The 19,004-nt window shown below is 36.4% G+C and overlaps 1 protein-coding gene across 1 annotated transcript in view; it reads left to right on the top strand.

Moving 5' to 3' along the window:
* The window catches only part of AQR (aquarius intron-binding spliceosomal factor), a 56,193-nt gene that overhangs the window by 15,958 nt on the left and 21,231 nt on the right, over window positions 1–19,004 (top strand). Inside the window, exons 14-24 of the mRNA XM_065636183.1 lie at window positions 52–154; window positions 1,206–1,326; window positions 3,175–3,316; window positions 4,075–4,253; window positions 6,096–6,263; window positions 6,697–6,866; window positions 11,904–12,145; window positions 13,818–13,964; window positions 14,532–14,601; window positions 16,686–16,796; window positions 18,343–18,452. Of these exons, the coding sequence (XP_065492255.1) occupies window positions 52–154; window positions 1,206–1,326; window positions 3,175–3,316; window positions 4,075–4,253; window positions 6,096–6,263; window positions 6,697–6,866; window positions 11,904–12,145; window positions 13,818–13,964; window positions 14,532–14,601; window positions 16,686–16,796; window positions 18,343–18,452 (1,563 nt within the window). The remainder of the gene's footprint in view (window positions 1–51; window positions 155–1,205; window positions 1,327–3,174; window positions 3,317–4,074; window positions 4,254–6,095; window positions 6,264–6,696; window positions 6,867–11,903; window positions 12,146–13,817; window positions 13,965–14,531; window positions 14,602–16,685; window positions 16,797–18,342; window positions 18,453–19,004) is intronic.

The following is a 19,004-nucleotide window of genomic DNA, read 5'->3' as shown; positions in this document are numbered from 1 at the left end:
CAGTTTCAGTGTTAAGTGACTCAAGCGTCCGTTTTACCTCCTGCCACGCAGCTCAAACACCCTCCACCAGGTTGCGTCGCACCTCTGCCTGCTGCCGCCCCTGCTGGCTGGAGAGGACTCCACCTACGACAAGGACTTTCTGCTGGAGCTGCTGGTAAAACCAGAATGAATATTTTATTTTTTCTTTGCAAACTCAAAATACAGCTAAATCTAGCAACTACACTGTAGTAAAGCAGCCATTTAGGACCATTTGCTGAACGACATGTGAACTGTGACATTGTTATAGGTGAAACTGGATACAAAGATGGGGTTTAAAACCATATAAATTAAGTATTTGAAAATGTTTATTTATAAATGTAGTTCCCCTGAGAAACTAGTATGTGTGTATTTCGTGTAATTGTAAAGATCAATAAGCAGAGTCTCAGCAACAGTTTTGAGTTCTTCTGGAAAAGTTGATGTTCTTTATGTAGTAACTTGTTTGTCCCCTTTAAAGACAAAAAATTGCTGAAGTACATCTTGACATTCAGTACCTGTTTAGTTCCTCAAGCCCATCTCAAATACTATTTGATGCACGTAATGGTTTTTTGGATATTCAGGGTTTAACTGTAGTACTGTAGGCTTCTAATCTGATATTAGAACAGCATAGCTGATTTTTGAAATCTTTTTCATAGGTGTATTTTGTGTTACAAAACGTTCACATAATTTCCTAAGGTTTAGATGGTAGTAATATGATACTTATGGATGCCATGGGGAGATGCCTGTTCCAATGACATATCGTAGTATTGGATTTTTTTTTTCCCTCCCAGTGAGGAAATTGGCTGGTGCTGAATGAGCAGGGTTAGTTGGCTATTGACCAAATGTTTAACGGAAAGCAAAATAACTTTTATTTGAAGTTGGTTCTCTGCTAAGCGTTGACTAAATATTTTCAGTTCTGTTGTGCCATTTTTGGCCTGCTGAGTGGCCAAATGATTGTTTGACTCTAGTACTATAACCAATAGTTGAACTATGTGTTTGTTCATCTTCTCCTGTCACTGTGTGCATTTAGTTATATTTAATCAAAAAATGCAAAACAAAACCAAAACTTATTAAAACAGAGAAAATGGCAAGTGGCCACTGTAAGTCATATGGATTAATGTGTATATTTCAAAAATAGCTTTAGTATCCCTTTTAGACTTACGGAAATTTCAAATGCATCTTTTCTTTAGGTTTCCCGTCATGAGCGACGAATATCTCAAATTCAGCAGCTCAACCAGATGCCTCTTTATCCAACAGAGAAGATTATTTGGGATGAAAATATTGTACCAACTGAATATTATTCTGGAGAAGGTATGATTAGTAGTTCAGTAAATGCTGAGCAGGACAATAAATGCTGCAAAAAAAGCAGCTCTGATGTCTGTGTTCATTCTATCCTTGGAACTTACGTGCAGTACTTTGGCATATTTCAGTATGTTAGAATAAGATCAGCTTTTTTATTTTTGAGTTGTGAATCAGGAACTCCGAGATGAAATTGTTAGCAAATTTATAGTGGATTTAAAGAAAAATCCAAAAGCGTATGTTTACACAAAGATATTTACTTGCTTATAATCTGGGTAACAGATGTGCTGTACCACCAGCTGTGGCACAGGTAGTTACTGTGAGGTGAAACAGGTTGTAAACATGCAACAGAAAAGCTGTTGTCTGCTTTGCTCTGAAGTACGTTCAAGAAAGCCTTTTCAAAAATGGAAAAAAAAAAGGGTGGTAGTGGGAGGAAAATTAACATTATCTTAGTCTTTTATTTCAAGGTAGAAGTGTACACATAATTACTGAAAGTTGGTGTAGCAACAGTGGTCGTTACTGGAAACATTTCCTTCTTCTCTGGCAAACTCTTTTGCTATTATTATCCGTGTATTGATAGCACTGTTGTGAAGCATTTCTGTTGCTGTCAAGACTGTTAAGAAGTATTTTTCTATTTTACTTCTCTTGGTTTCAATTTACATTTTCTTTTTAATCTGCATGTATTCTCCAGCACTGATTTCAAACAAGACAACTTTGTTTTCATGGTGTTGGGGGTTTTTTTGTGTTCTTAAAAGTAATTAAATTATTTTTTGGTGAAACTTAAAGTAATTTAGCCCAAGAAAGATAGGAGTATTGTTTCCATTTTATTTTAAAAAATGAGGGAAGAAGAATATCTGTCTCATTAATGCTGTACAGCCTTAAAGAGCTGTTGCTTCAGGCCCTGCCTGTTGTGCATGTAACCAGCTTTACAGACAGAATTTGTCACTTGGTGTTGGGAAATGTGTTAAAGTATTTTATCACCATGAGGCTTTCCAGAATAGAAATTCCTGTGTTCTATCACCTTTCTTCACTGCCATTCTATCTCGGTGCATGTGAAAGCCAATATGTAGTACATATACCAGTAAATGGTTTCAAGGATAATATTGCAAGTTACAAAAACCTGATGCTTTGCAGGGTCTTAAGCATGGGTTTCAAACTGGAACATTAGTCTGATAATATTAGATGAGAGAATGTTTATTCCAGAAAATTTGCATCTAAGACTATCCTAAAGCCATGCAAGCTTTAGCACCCATCTAGGAGTTTTAATACCCCTTCTTTAGTTAGATCTAATCTTCCCATGTTCTTATTCTAATTAAAAAAAAATTATAATCAGTTAAACTTTTGAGGAAAGTCATGTATTAAAATTTGATTTCTTGGCTTAAAACTTTTTTCTACGTTGATGGTTTTGGTGGGTTCTAATAAACATAAAGGATTGGAATTGGAGAATTGTTGGATAATGAATGTTTTTTTTATTAGTTAATGAGCCTTTTTCGTCATTATGTAATGCTGACTTCCCAAAGTACCATTACTTTGCCCTGCATTTGATTTTTATAAAATGAGTTTTGTTGTAGTCTGAATACAGGGAAGGATTCAGTCTCTAAATAGTTCACTATGTTACTGCTGGAAGGATGAAAATTCCTTTAATCTTGTGCAGGCTCATTCAGAGAAAAACTGAAAAAGTCTGCTTTTTAATAGCATATGTTTATAAAAGGAGTAGTTCTTAGAATCTCCCAGGATAACAACCATGGCAGTTACAGAATAACATGTATGTATTTATGAATTTGTAGAACAAATATATTAATTCAGCTTCTTTTTGTTTATCCATCAAATACGTCCTCCCTTCCACTCTTCCCCCCTTAGGCTGTCTCGCACTTCCCAAATTGAATCTACAGTTTCTGACTCTTCATGACTACCTGCTGAGGAACTTCAACCTCTTCCGTTTAGAATCCACCTATGAGATCAGACAGGACATTGAAGATAGTGTCAGTAGGATGAAACCATGGTAATATTTATTAACTGGTGCAAACCAGTCAGTTCATCTTCCATTGCAATCAAAGTGCATTGAGAATGAACAACTGATATTGTGTATGTACTAAATACACAGTAACAAATGTATTTTAAATTCTTGCATAGATACTATGTTTTGTACTAACTTCTTCCACAAGGTGTTGCCATCCTGTGGGATGAGTTTTTAAGGATGTGTTGATATGTAGCCCTGTAGATGTGTTAAAACAGTATGTTGGATGCTGCCAACCAAGCTTTGTTGTGTTAAGACAGGTGAGTTAGTTTTCTGAAAATACTGAGCCTTGGCTGACATTACAAAATCTGGAAACTTACCACCAACTCTTCTGGTTTATGAGAGGTATTACTGAGTATTCTTCACTTTGCCATCTACCACATTTTAATTCTTGTTAGATTTCAAGGGATCATTTGGTGTGATATCTCTTATACTCAGTAGCTGCTTTTTGTTATTTTCCCTTTTCCTCTGTCTGAGATTTTGGGGATTTTTTAAAATAATGCTAGTCTAAGCTGCCTTCGTTTCTTGAAATATAAGTCAATTTGTGTTATGCTTCAGTTCTAAAATGCAAGATTATGTGAATCTAGTTCAGGAGCATTTAAGATTTAGACTTCTACTTTTGTCTTAGAGCTGGCTGTGACATAAATTGTTTCACAGTTTAAAAAAAAACCTGAATCTTTGATCAGATGACTAACAAAATTGTGGTGTTTGGGGGGTTTTGTTGTTTGTGTTGGTTTTTTTAGGTTATCGGAGTATGGAGGTGTGGTCTTTGGTGGATGGGCAAGGATGGCACAACCCATTGTCTCTTTCACAGTGGTGGAGGTGGCAAAGCCCAATATTGGTGAAAACTGGCCCATGCGAGTACGAGCAGATGTTACAGTTAATTTGAATGTCCGAGATAGCATCAAAGATGAATGGGAAGGTACTTATGTTCTTTGAAATAAGGTGCTCAAAATAGGTGCTAATCAAAATACACTTTGCTGTGATCTTATTTGTAAGAAGGAGTTTGGTTTTTTTTATCCAAGATGCAGATTTGCTAGTCTTAATACACTGTTTAAAAGTCAGTTACTCAAATTTCAGGTCTAAGTAGTTTATACTTTCCTAAAATGAAGATTAAAACTATTAAAATATTTACACGCCCATTGGGAACAGAATGTTTGCTATTTCAGACTGATGTCATTCAGTTCATGACTCTAAAATTCTGCCTTTCCCTGGGAAGGTGGAAAAGTAACTTAGCATTTTAAATTAATATGCACGCTAATAATGTCACATTGGAAAAGTAATGGGGAATGTGTTATCTCTCTCATATACAAGTGGAAAGGACACACTGATTTAATTCAAAGCAGTGCATTTTAGTAGTTTTCGGTATATTTGAATGTTGTTAGGAAGTGCTGACTGTACTAAATACTGTTTCTTAGAAGTATCCACAGGCGACACTTCTTTTGCTTGGGGAATTGAACTTTAGTTGACCATGTTGGCAAGTGGCATAGAAGCATGTACATGTACTTGCATTATCAGTAAATGTCATTCCCTTCTCTTTTGTTAGAGAAACCTGTTAAATGTGCTGGAGCTGCATAGTGTGATTACAGGTCACATAGCACAAATGCTAAAGCTGGATTGTGTGATAAATAAGCAGATCCAAGTTTGGGAATGTCGATTTCTATTGAAGTAGAAAAGCTAGGAGGATGGCAGCAGACTTCACTATTCTGAAGGTAGCTAGATAGTGGTGTACCTAGCTTCTGAAATACTAGAACCACCTCTGTGATTTCAAAAGCAGTAGGGCTTTAACTTAAAACTGAGGCGAACAATATTGCCTGGCATAACAGGGCTCGATTAAACAGTTTTAGGTTTGGTAATATCTGGTGAATAATAAGAAATCGTTTTTCTCCTATGAAAAAGACAGCATGTGTTTACTAAATTCTGAAGGTGTCTTAGATCCTGAGAATCTGTAGGTATACTGGAGAAAAAGCATTAGTGTTCAAAATTACACTAGTGAGTTGGAGAAATTGTATTTTAGAAGTAGGGTGTAATTAAATAGGGATAAATATTAAAATACTAAAGCAAGAGCAAGTCACTGCACACGTGTCTGTTAGGAGAATATCTTGTTAAGCAGTAACTCTGCAGGATGAAAAGAGTCCGAGGTCACCATCGCTCAAAACCAAATGTGACTCTACAACAATATGTTACTGCTGAGGGAAAACCACTAAACTACACAATATTGGGATTTATAAACTGGAATGTAGCATGGAAAACAAGTACCTCAGTGAAGTGACCTTTTAATGTATTAACTAGATAACCAAGGTAACTTCGTTTAGGATTTTGTGCCCAGTTATAGGCACTGCACTTAAAGTGTGGTTAAAAAAAAAAAAAAATTGAATGTTGGTCCAGAAGAAGGCAATGAGAATAATGACACGCTTCTGAGATAACACTGGAAAAATCTATGTTGTGTAACCTGAGTAAGATTATTGGGAGAAGAATTGTCTTAAAATAAATAACTTTGTCATGAAAAAAGCAGTCAATTTCTCCTTTTCCTGTCTGAAATTCTAGCAGATATTGGTGTGCAAGAATAGTGGCAAATATGACAATATCCTTGGTTCTGTAACCTCTAAGTTAAAGACATATATTGAAACAGAACACATTATTCTCTAAACAGGTGGGGCTTTTTAAAGGAAATTTTCATGTGTTCTATTGTATTCCACTATTGTGTAGTGGAAAAGGAAAATGGCATTCAATGAAACCACTGAATGATCCGTTTTGGAATCAGGTCTGCGTAAACACGATGTCTGCTTTTTGATCACTGTACGTCCCACACAACCTTACGGCACCAAGTTTGACCGACGACGACCTTTTGTTGAGCAAACCGGTCTGGTGTATGTCAGAGGCTGTGAAATCCAGGGCATGTTGGATGAGAAAGGACGTGTCATTGAAGAAGGTATGATACACCAAAACTTGTTTGAAATACTTTTTTTTCCTCTTTTTTTTTTTTTAAATTAACTGCGTAGTCATTGACTTGCTTCTCTTTTAAGCAATGCTCATTGAATTCATTATCTACTTGAAAAAAGAAACCCATTCCATAAGTAGTCCTTAGAAAGGTTAACCAGTTTCCTCTGGTAAAATCTGATGTAATTAGATTAATTAAATAAATCCAGTATATTTTGGTTTTAGGAATAAATAGCTTATATTGAAAATCTCTATTAGAAATTGGATGAAAACATGAAATAAGAATGTTTGTAATGCCATGCAGAAATTAGCTTCATCATTTGTCTAAATTTCATTTCAGAAACAATTATGGAGCACTCACTTGAATTATAATCTGCTTTTAGCCCTGCTTCAAATTCTAATATTATTTTTTTCATTGTGGGCAGGACCTGAACCCAAACCACGACTTAAAGGGGACTGCAGAACATACAGAGTATTTCTGGACCCAAACCAGTATCAACAAGACATGACCAATACAATCCAAAATGGAGCAGAAGATGTTTATGAGACATTTAATATAATAATGAGAAGAAAACCAAAAGAAAACAATTTCAAGGTAAGGTACTGCTCATTGACTTTTAGGATAAGAGTTTGTCTGAATATGCCAGCTGTACTGAGATGTTCATTTTAGGTGCGTGTAGTTAGACTTTTTAGGTGGCATTGGATCACTTCAGGAATTTTGAGCCTGTCAGCTGATGGCAACTTTCCACTGCAGATAACTGTTGAAGTAACTGAAAAACAGAGCACTTCTACTTCACTTGAGTGTATAATAAAACATTACTTTATAATTTCAGTCTCTTAACAGATAGCCTGCAGCTTATTTGTATTTGGCCTTTTGGGTCAAGGGAGTATGTGGGACATTTTTGTTACTTGATGTAATAGTGGACTGTAGGATAAGGAGGAGTCACTAGTCAAAAGGTGAAAATCAGAGAAACCTGTTAGCTTTTGGGAGCATCACTAGATCAGTGTCTTATTAGGCTTTGGAGAGTGTCAGGTGAGATTTTGGTAGTCCTTATAGAGATTGTACGCTAACTGGAGCTCTGTAGATTGCATGGTGCTTTTTTTTTTTTTCCTGACCTAACAGTTTTTATACAGTTGCAGTGCATGATTCTTTGGCATTTTGCTTCCTTGGGTATTCACTGTCAAGAGAGCCTTCAGGAAATTTGGTCAGAGTTCAAAATAAACATGTTGCTAATGCATTACAATACTGTATATTGCCTATAAGTAAGGTTAAAATTATGCACACTATTTCAATTCAGTTTTGCATATGAATGCAGCAAATGTTGTTTTTTAAGGAGGCTTATCAATAACTTAGCTTTCATTACGAAGAGGAAATTTTTCCAGCAAAATTGAAATGTATATTTGAGTTTCTAGAATTATGAATTGACATAAACTTAACTTTGACCAAGCAGTCCGTGTTGTCAGTAGTAAACCCGGACAAGTTTGAGAAGTGAGCCCATGTGAACTTCATGAGGTTCAAGAAGGCCAAGTGTAAGGTCCTGCACCTTGGTAGGGGCAACTCCCAGTATCAACACAGGCTGAGAGATTAAGGAATTGAGAACAGCCCTGCACAGAAGAACTTGAGGGTACTGGTGGATGAAAAGCTAGATATGAGCCTACTGCATGCTCTCGCAGCCCAGAAGGCTAACTGTACCCTGGGCTGCATATAAAGAAGCATGGCCAGCAGGTCGAGGGAGGAGATTCTGCCCCTCTGCTGTGGTGAGGCCCCACAGTACTCCATCCAGCCCTGGAGCCCTCAGCACAGGAAAGACATGGACCTGTTGGAGAGGGTCCAGAGAAGGCCACAAAAATGGTCAGAGGGCTGGAACACCTCTTCTGTGAGGACAGGCTGAGTTGGGGTGGTTCAGCCTGCAGAAGAGAAGGTTCCAGGGAGACCTTATTGTGGCCTCTCAGTACTTAAAGGGGGCTCATAAGGAAAATGGGAACAGACTTTTTTAGCAGGGCTTGTAGGGGTAGGACAAGGGGTAATGGTTTTAAACTAAAGAAGGGGAGATTCAGGCTAGATGTAAGGAAGAAATTTTGTACGATAAGGGTGGTGAAACACTGGAACACTTTGCCCAGGGAAGTTGTGGATGCCGTATCAATGTAAACATTCAAGGCCAGGCTGGACAGGAGTCTGAGCAACCTGATCTAGTTGAAAATGTCCATGCTCATTGCAGAGGGTTAGGACTAGATGACCTTTAAGGTCCCTTCCAACCCAAACCATTCTGTGATTCTGTGATTTAGCCTCAACAGTACTGAGCAGAGAGGAAGGAGCACCTCCCTTGACCTTCTGGCAACTTCCTAATGCAGCACAAGATACTGTTGGCTTTTTTCCTGTAAGGGTGTGTAATTTTGTATACCTGAAAATATTTCTTATATGCATGCTCAGTTTCTTTGCCATTAGATCATTTAGACCTTTGAATCTTTAATATTCCTTGGGTTTCCCATTATGAAAATGCAACATGAACAAAAATGCTTTTATTTTGGTGCCTTAAAATCATGCATAGCATAATTGAAGTGAATTTCATTTTGAAGGATTCTGCAGCAAGTTCTGTACTGATGGATGTGCAGTGGGAAGATTTTGACTTTTTATTTTCTGTATCTGGAAAGTTGTCTCTGGTGTGGAACAGTAGCTTATGGTCTGCACAGACCATTCTGGTGCCATCCAGCTGCGGATTGGTATACTGGAGGTACTTCACAGAGAGTTCTTTATAACTTTATGTTAAAAAAACCCCAACAGAACTGATAGGTGATGTTGTGTGCCTGTGGCAGGTTCATTTTACATTATAAGCACAAGTTCTCTCTGCCAAAGCCCATCTGTGCCCTGACACTATAGAGGTGGTTTTTTTATTTGCATATGCATGCACTTTCATGTAGTCAGAAGGAAACTGCTGCCATGAATACTTAAGTTTGCTCAGAATTGCTGTTAGATGTGTGTAGCTTTCAAATTTGTCCTGTGTATTTGGCAGCTAATTTACTGGCAAATCACAGTGAAAACCATTCTATGTTGGGTTTTTCTTAAGTCTCATACATTTGTTTGTCAAGACAAACTAAGATATTTCCAGATTTGTCACATCACTACCAGTTTAGGCACAAACATTCCATGTCATCTGTAAGCCTTTCAAACTTGAGCTTGTTAGAAGAATACAAAGTATCTCTGATAGTGTATTGAGCAGATAGAAGGCAGCTTGAAGTTTTAAGGAGAGAAGACAAAAGAACACTTGTTCAGTCTCAGTAAATGAAGCAGATGTGGAATTGCAATTACAACATATTTGCTGGAGGTGGCACCACTACATCACAGTCAGCAGTATTAGTTCTTACAAGAAATAATCTTACTATATTTACATGTATAGATGTTGCTTTTGAAAAGCTGAAGCAAAGTTTTTGCGATGTAAACACAGCACATTCGTTGTTAGGAATATATTTCTTAAACTTTCCTCTGAGAAATTTGTCATCTAGATTTAGGAATACTACCTGGAGAAGCCATGTTTTCAGATTTCTTTGTGCTTTTTTAATCACAAATGTATTATGCTATGCTTAATATACATTTAAGCCAGAAACACTTGTTTTATATTTGCAACAAAAATATAAATATTATTAGTTAATGTGGGACTAGTCCATCAGTATATCTTGGGCCTCTGAAGTAATTGCAGGACCTTCAGGCTTCAGAAGTTAAGTGCAGGACCTCTGTGGTCCCGCAGGTCACATGCTAAAATGTTGGTAAGACCAAGAGCAAGAAGAAGTATGCTATGTGTGTTGGAAAGTCAAAGGGAGAGGAGGTTTCTGGAGTGGTTTGTAGGCATCAGATAAGTTTCTTTGAGCCATCCTCTTTAAAATAAAATGAGGCTGAGCTGAGAGTATACTTTGTGTCGCACTGATATTTGATAATGCCAGCTGTATTATCTCACACAGGTTCACTTCTTCTCACAGCTAGGAATTTGACTATCCAGAGCTTCCTGTACAAGGACTGACCTGTTTCCTTGGTATGGGAATTAAATTTGAAATAGCAGGAGCCATTCTGCTGGTAAACATTCAAACAACCTTTTTAGATAAGGAAAGAACAGAGTGTATAACTTAACATCAGTCTTAAGTTTTATAGTGCTAAGTTGCCTTTAAGTTAATAACTTTACAGAGCTGTCACAGAATCCACAGCATGGTCAAGATTGGAAGGAAAAGAATCACAGATTCACAGGGTGGTTGAGGTTAGAGGGACCTCTGGAGGTTTAGTCCAGGCCCTGCTTAAAGCAGAGTCACCTAGAGCAAGTTATTTGAGATCTTGTGACTTTTTATATTTGGAATTCAGTATCTCCAGCAATGGAGCCTGCCCAGCCTGTCTAGACAACCTATTCCAGTGTTCAGTTGCCCCTACAGTAAAAACTTTTTCATGTATTTAAGTGGAATTTCCAGTATCTCAATTTGTGTCCATGGCCTTTTTGTTTTTTTTGCAGGGCACTACTGAGAGAAACCTGGTTCTGTTATCCTTAATTCCTCCCACTATATTTTTTCATACAAAATTATAAAATTTCCAACCAACCCTTGAGTCGTCTTGAGGTTAAACAATTCCAATTCTCTCATCCTCTCATATAACAGATTCTTCAATCTCTTGATCATCTTAGTGGCCCTTTTCTGGGTTCATTCCAGTATGTCTGTGTCTCTTGTCCCGAGGAGCCCAGCACTGGGAACAGCACTCCAGATACGGTTTGACCCATGCTGAGTAGAGAGGAAGAATCAGAACCTTTATATAGGTTGACTGTTTAAGCAGGAATGATGACCATGTTACTTTGATTCCTGGAATGATACAACACAAACCGGAAGAGGGCAGAGAATCCTGCCCTTTAGAGCTGGATATGTAAACTTAGACTATCAGAATAAAATGCCATACTTTGTTTAGGCTCACTATTCTTTTCAACATCAGCATTTGGAAGGTCTGTATTATCCTGGTGTGGACTCCTGATGCACATCTGTTTGTGTCCATGTTTGATGGTGTGGTAAGTTGGAGTATCTGGAAATCAGTGCAGGTTTCATAACCAGTGTTCTTCTGAAGACCAGACACATGATGTTCCTGATGTCAACAGGAAGACTAAAATTCAGCTGCCCCTTAATTAAAATGCACACCCTCTGTGCAGTCCAGGGTCTGGGGCACTGGTGTTTTCGTGGGAACAGAAAAGGAGAGAAAGTACTGACATAACCACAGATGAGCAGAGAAATTTGAGGATGTAGAGCAAGATTTTGGAGGGAAACTTAAGCTGGCCACAGGGATGAAATTAACAGAATTGAAAGAGAAACCTTAAGCTGCATGAGGGTCTTCTATGCTTTTTTTCCCCCACCGTGTTCTTGAATGAAAACTTCACTGATAATTACAGTCCTCTTTACTAACAGGTTAGTTTAAGAATTATATGGTTTGACACTGGTGTTTGTTGCATATATATGCTGTATATTTATTGACTCAATCTGATCAAACACCTGTCAGTTAAAGACTGTTACATGCTAACATCTTAGAATAGACTGAATTAGTCTTCAGCATGTCATGTTTTCTTGGTAAAAACTCAATCTCTCCAATGATATTTTCCCTTTTTTTATTATTTTACAGGCTGTTCTGGAGACTATTAGGAATTTGATGAACACAGATTGTGTGGTTCCTGACTGGCTGCATGACATAATTCTCGGATATGGAGACCCAAGTAGTGCACATTATTCGAAAATGCCAAATCAGATTGCGACTCTGGATTTTAATGACACTTTCCTGTCCATTGATCACTTAAAAGCTAGCTTTCCTGGATACCGTATCAAAGTGACTGTTGACAATCCAGTTCTGCAAATACCCCCCTTCAGGTGACCTCAAAATTTCAAGTATTCCTGGTCTGGTATTCTTGCTTATCTGCGTTGTCAGGTGGAGTTGAGTTCAGTAGTCGAAAGGGTGTGCTCTTTCTTTCAAGAAAAGATGTTAATATGTTCATATTAAGATTTAGGTAGTTATATAACAGAGTTGACTGTACTACAGTTAGGCTCAAGACCAGCTTCTGCTCTATTCTGTACAAAAATGCATCAGAGCATTGCTCGTAGATCAGCCTATTGAATATAGGGGGAAAGCAACAGAATGAGATAAAATCAAGACACGAAGTATTAGTATTGTAGTATCTAGCTTCCTCAAGTTCAGCTTGAAGGTTTTTATTAATAATTACATAGTTTCCTTACGTGTCTTATTAAGCTAAGAACAGCAATTTCAACATCAGTTAAAATTTGAGCTTTCAAATGCACCATGCAATCAAAATGAAGAATTAAGTCTGAAATCTCATATAGCTTATTTTATTTTAGAAACGGTTTCTGAAATAGGATGCCTACCTTTGTGACCACTAAATGAGATTTACACGTGTTTTTTTCAGTGGTACTGTTGTCCAGCATTTTTAGAATTGACAGTTCTGTCCCTCCTGATGAACCTCCTTGGACTTCGGCAACTGAGTTTCACAGTGCATAGTATTGGAGAGTAGTTCATTTAGATGGACTGAAGAAACTACATTTCTTTCCCCTTACAAGCTAATGAAAATTGAAATGTTTCCTTTTGAAGGAATATGTTTGACTGGGGAAGGAAAAGACTTTCCCTCTGCACCAGTCAGCTCTGATCATGACTAAATTGAATCTTGAAGAGGAGGGAGGTAATCTGCCATGCTCTTTTTTGAAACACTGAATGTAGAATATGTGTGGAGAAGGCACTAACACTATATAATGATAAAAAAGTAGTCCAGAGATATCAAGACCAGATACCACACACAAAGTCCCTTGATAAACTAGCGTTCATCTTCAGTTCATAGATTAAAATACAGATATTCCTCTCTGTGAAGATCTATTGCTCTTCCTACTTCTGCATTTGCCCTGTAAAGAGGCTAAGAGATTATTGCTGTTAAAGATGTCTGCATTGTTGTCTTAAGATAATTGAATAGCCATTGGAATTCCTTCACCATGATTTGTTCCTGAATTGAAGTAGAGAAGCTTGCTAACATATGATACAAAGGGCTATACAAAAATTGAAATGGGAAGATAAAAGGCTTCATGTGTTGGAGCAGTTCAGAATGTTGATATATCTTGTGTAGAAGAAAAAAAAGTGCATCAGTTCTAGAATAAAATGAAGTTATTGCTGCTGAACAGACAGCGCCGGTGGCTTTCTTATTATAACTTTCCTCCTGTCCCTTCCATTTTCATTTATGAGCTCTTTGCCTTCAGTGTTTTTCCAGCTGGCTCTCAGCACTGCTCCTGGCATTTCAAGCTATGTAAAGAGCACTTTTGACATACTTTCTGTCAAATATGCTTTCTTAAAATCAACTTAATCAATTTGTCGTTCCTTTTCCTTATCGTCATTAATACTTGGTTGCTTGCAATTCTTGTTTCTATATTGTCTGGAAGTTTCTCTTTATGGTGACAAAAAAAAAAATCTTTCTGTATAAACTTTTAAGACAGTCTGGTGCCATACTGAATGTGTTGAAGTATAATCTTAAATTGTGTGTTACAGGATAACTTTCCCAATAAAGGGAGGTAAAGGAAAGAAAAGAAAAGAAGAGGATGGGAATGAAGAAAAACTTGAAGAAGCTAAAACTCTGATTGTAGAGCCTCATGTCATTCCGAACAGGGGACCATATCCATATAATCAACCAAAACGGTAATAAATGGATGAGAATTTATTTAAAGTGGTAACAAATGCATGGCAGTTCACTTTCAGAAACACTTAAAAATAGTATCATTGATTATAAACAAAATGTCATTTTGTTTTCATTACCAAAAGAGGATTAGAGTATGAGACTGTTTTGTTTTGTATTTAAATCAAACTATTCTATTATCCCCTCTCTGTTTAAAAAAATTCCCTTGAAGAACAATGAAAAATACTTTTAGTATTGTGTCAAGACTTTTAAATATTAGGAGGATCATACCTAAATAATTCTACAGCATTCTCAGAAAGTAATAACTAAATACTAACAGTCTTTTAGATGGGATGATTTTGTTGTCATGTGAACAATGTGATTTACTGTCTTGTTTAGAAATTGCAAGATTGTTATGTCTATAAAGAAGACAGTTTTAATGTTGGTTTAGTTTATATAAAAGTTTGCAAGCATGTAGTTCTGGAGAAACGTGGCAAACTAATTTAAATCAAACTTGTTAAAACAATTGCTTTTATCAAAACTGTTGGCAAAATCTATCAATTCTCTGATCTTGTTTTGCTTTGTTACAGCAATACTATTCCGTTTACCTATACTCAGATTGAAGCCATACGTGCAGGAATGCAACCTGGACTAACTATGGTAAGAATATTTTTAAGGATTTTATATTCTTATTTATTTGATTCTGGATTTATTCAGTGAAATACCAGTAATGCCCATTTCTGTAGCCTTGCTGAGGTCACTTCTGTTAATAGTTAAAAAATCTGAAAAACTAATATACAAAAGTTCAATGTCCTCTCATCTTCACAAAATCATACAGAAACACATTTGAACTCTGTGTAACTGTCTTGTGTTTCAGTGGCTGAAGACTTTCCACAACAACTGAATTTACTTTTTCAGTGGCTAAATAGCTCATTTTAAACTGTAAAGCTGTTGACATGCCTGTCACTGTTGACTGTTTTAAATTACTTGCATCATTTTTAGTTTGATCTAACTTCATTAAAGGAAGTCATTGAATTGTCATCAGGGAGCTTTTTTTCTGCTGTCTTGTGAAACGTAATGTGCAATCCTTTATATCCTACTAACTTTTAGAACTAAGAAGTTACAAACCAATCCAAAGCTGTAGATTTGTTAAGAAAATAATTTTTGCTCAGTGAATTTCTGCAAAGTTCTTTAAGGTTTACCGCTCTCAGGCTTTAACTACGTGTCTCTCAATGAAGGGCACTCTGTACTGGTCATGACTCAGTGGAATATTTGACTTTTTTCTGATAATCTTAAATTCTTCTTGGTTTATATAGGCAACAATGCTAATATTTAGGTTTTTGTACTAGTATTGTTTTGTACTGTACTCTTTCTCCTCTCTTTCCTCCTTATGTTTTACCACTCCCTATACACTTTGTAGCTGGCACACAAAAGATACAATGCAAGGGAAAAAATAAGTTTCAGTAGAATTGGATGCCTTTTGTCCCTGCCGAAGTGTGCTTAAATTAGTAGTATTGTAAATGTATATAAAAGTTACCTGAGTTCTTGGCAGTGTTTTTGAGTATGGTGTATTTTGTAGTAGACCACAGCAGAGCTTTCTTCGTTTTGATAGAATATCAACTTTAAGATACATTTAGAAATTAAAGTTCGTTCTTTTTTTTGAATGTTGTGAAAATGCCACAGTGATAGATGCTTTAAATGTGGCTATTAAACAATGTTGGAAGGGTTTTTTTGGAATGATTTGAACTGCTGGGTTTTACACAATCAGAGTGTTTGTCTACAAATACCCACAGCAGTGTACAGGAGTATTGTTTTATATCAATGGTGTTGTCAATGGGTAAGAAGATTGTGAAATTAAAATGTCTATATATGTGTTCAATATATGTTGAACTGTTAATGAACTTCAATTGCAAGTGTGTAATGCATTATAAGATACCATCTACCTCACTTTTGGAGGGCTTTAAAGAAGAAAAATATCTTCCTGTGCCTGGTACTCCATCAGCTTTCATAAATATTGGAGAAGATGATTGTTATGCAATTTGAACTTTACTAAAACCACATTTGTTGATATTTTAAGAGCTTACAGAGTGAGAATCTGTTAGGTCAAAAGAGAAGAACAATGACAAAGTCCGGTTTTTGGTTTTGAGCATGTATTTCTGATCTTTTTTTATTTTTTTTTTTTAACTACATCACCCACTTTTTGCAGGGAGAGAAGGCAGACTGAGAAAACAATTACATGCTATAGGCCTGTGTTTGATTTCCTGTCATGTCATGTATTTCTGTCTAATATTTTTAAGCAGTACAATCCTAATTGCTTTTGAATGCAGTGATCAATGAGATTCTTTAAAGTGGTTTCATAGCAATTTTCTGTGGAGATACATAAGGAACCTGCTATTCTTTGCTTCTTAAGGCTGAACAAATTACTTTGAGGTGCTTTATAATACTTGGATACCTTTAAAATGTCTCAGGTGTCAATTTTTGAATGTTGTTGGTATAATTTGGTCTATAAAGTGTCACTATTACTTCTATATCATCAGTTGTAGATTTTTCAGTAAATAAAAAGAAAGGATTTTTTTGTTTTTTATCTTCCTCACCATATTATTTTTCAGCTGTGTGTTTTGATGCTTTTTTCACCATTTCACCTATGTTTAGCTTGTCCCGAGGCTATATTTCTGTATTGTGCAATATTCTGTTAAATTGTGTGTTGATTTTTGTTTGTTTTAAATTTGTTTGTTGTTTTTTAGGTAGTGGGCCCACCTGGTACTGGAAAAACTGATGTAGCAGTCCAGATAATATCCAATCTTTATCATAATTTCCCAGAACAACGAACTCTTATAGTTACCCACTCTAATCAGGTGAAGTGTCAGTCACGTATGAAATTTTCCTGTTATTAAAATCAAGAACAGCAGGTCTTGTGGTCAGTAGGTTTGGGATTGCGGTTGTCTCTTAACACTGAAAACTCGAGTGGATTGTGTGCAGTTTTGCCAGTTTCATAGTCTGAAATTAAGTTTTTGAATTTCAGGTTTGTAGTTCTGAGCTATTTATCAGAAGTTTTCAATCTGTTTGACTGGTTGCGGGTAAAAATTATGAAGTATTTTGGGAAAGTATCTGCACAGTTCTTACAGTTATGCATTCACTGCATGTGTGTCAGATTTTTGCAAATTAGCTTTCACTGACACTGGTTGCGTTGTGCTTCTAAGAGAAGGCCTCTTCAGCTGAATGATTACTTCCCATTCATAAGAAATAGAGCCTAGCTGCTAATTCTCAAGCATATATAAAATAAGAATAATAATTAAAAAAGTGTTAAAGATTCTCACTCTAAATCTTCATCTGGTTTGGAAGGATGTATTTCAAAAGCAGTGTTGCCTGTTTCCTGATCTCCCTAATTAGTCTGCCCTATCTAAGTTATGAGCTATTTTTACTGAACATACTACTTTGAAAACATTAATCTTTTTCCATCAAAGCAAGGTCAGGCACTTATGCTGTTGATCAAACAAATCATGGATGGTGCTTCATTTTGGTGAGGAGTTATGACCTGGAATAATATAGGCTAGTCTACGATGGGTTGTGGGAGAGTAACAGATAGTGAGGTTGAGAGAAAGGGCTGAGAGCATCTCCATTGCACAGTAAAGGAAGGAAACAATTTGAGGCAGGTAGGAGACACTTCTTACCAGACAGGACTTATATGAGAACATGAACTTGAAATTGTACTTCAGGAACTAAAGTATATCTCAGCAAGTATTGTTCTCTGTGCCTTGACACTATAATTCAGCATGTTTGCATGTCTTCCAGCTGACCTGAAGTACAAGTGGAGCTTGCTCATGTTTATTCTTAGTTTCATAACTTGATGATCCAGTGCTTACAAACTTACTCCTTTGAAATACACTGAATAGGACAGTTGATATGAAGCTGTTAGAGAAATGAAAGTTTAAGGCAGTAGAGCACCTTGAAGTTTAGTTCAGCAAAATTTATTTATCCATATGGAATAGAGTCAGAGCATCTGCTGGTCAGTACCAGATCATATTCTTTTAATGTACAGTAAAACTTCAATGGTTTAAAGTCATTTAACAAAATTGGTGTTTACAAAGTGTGATTCTTGAGACAGTTTTATAAACTGATAGCTTTATCAACTAAATTAACTAAGTGATAGAATCAAATTTTAAAATTGCAAAATCAGATTTAATTATTGTATGAAGTAAGAAAATACAAGAGTTTTAGTAGGCTAATTAACCTATTGTCAAGATTAAGAGCTCATTATGAACTTAATGTTGCTTTGGTTTCCATTTGTACCAAAACAAGTATAATTTCCTAGCTGGCCTACCAGTAATTCTTCAAGTTTTGCCTGCAAGAGCCTCTGAACTTCTAAAAACTACTTTTTCTCCTGTTCTTGTCAATCTTTAGGCTTTGAACCAGCTGTTTGAAAAAATCATGGCTCTAGACATTGATGAGCGCCACCTCCTGCGTCTGGGTCATGGAGAAGAGGAATTAGAGACAGAGAAAGATTTCAGCAGGTGAGAAAGGAGGTGGCAATGATAAACTCACATAAATATCATAGCTTGTTCAGCAACTCAAGCGTTTGGATAAAAGTATTTCATTATAGTCTGGGCCCATATACATGTTATAGAATTGATCTGGTTTATGAGAGAAAGTTGAATCATAAGGATAGATTTTTACAGTTACAATTTTTTTGTGCAAATGCGATATCACTTCTACTGGCGTGGTGAATATTGCATTAATAAGTATAAACATGAAATTAAACTTTCTGCTTTTTATTCTTCAAAATACTGCTTAACTACAAAGTTACATATTTCATTGGTAAATAACACATTTTGAGGAATACATGCGTAAGGAAAGCTATCAACTCTGTATCAGTACAAAGACTTAAGAACACGTTCTTGTAAATATTGGTACGTTTGTTATGTGTTAGTCCAATTGACGTCAGTAGGATTGCACACATTTGTAAATATAAGCGGGGGCATAAGGGTCACGCACTGGAAATAACAGAACTGTCCTGGACTATTATAACAATACTCTGACTTTAAAAGCTGTAGTAAAAATTATAT

This window comes from Caloenas nicobarica, chromosome 5, assembly GCF_036013445.1.
Source record: "Caloenas nicobarica isolate bCalNic1 chromosome 5, bCalNic1.hap1, whole genome shotgun sequence".
NCBI classification, from domain to species: domain Eukaryota; kingdom Metazoa; phylum Chordata; class Aves; order Columbiformes; family Columbidae; genus Caloenas; species Caloenas nicobarica.
Note: the sequence above shows the minus strand (reverse complement) of the source record. Positions and strands in the feature narration are given on the sequence as shown.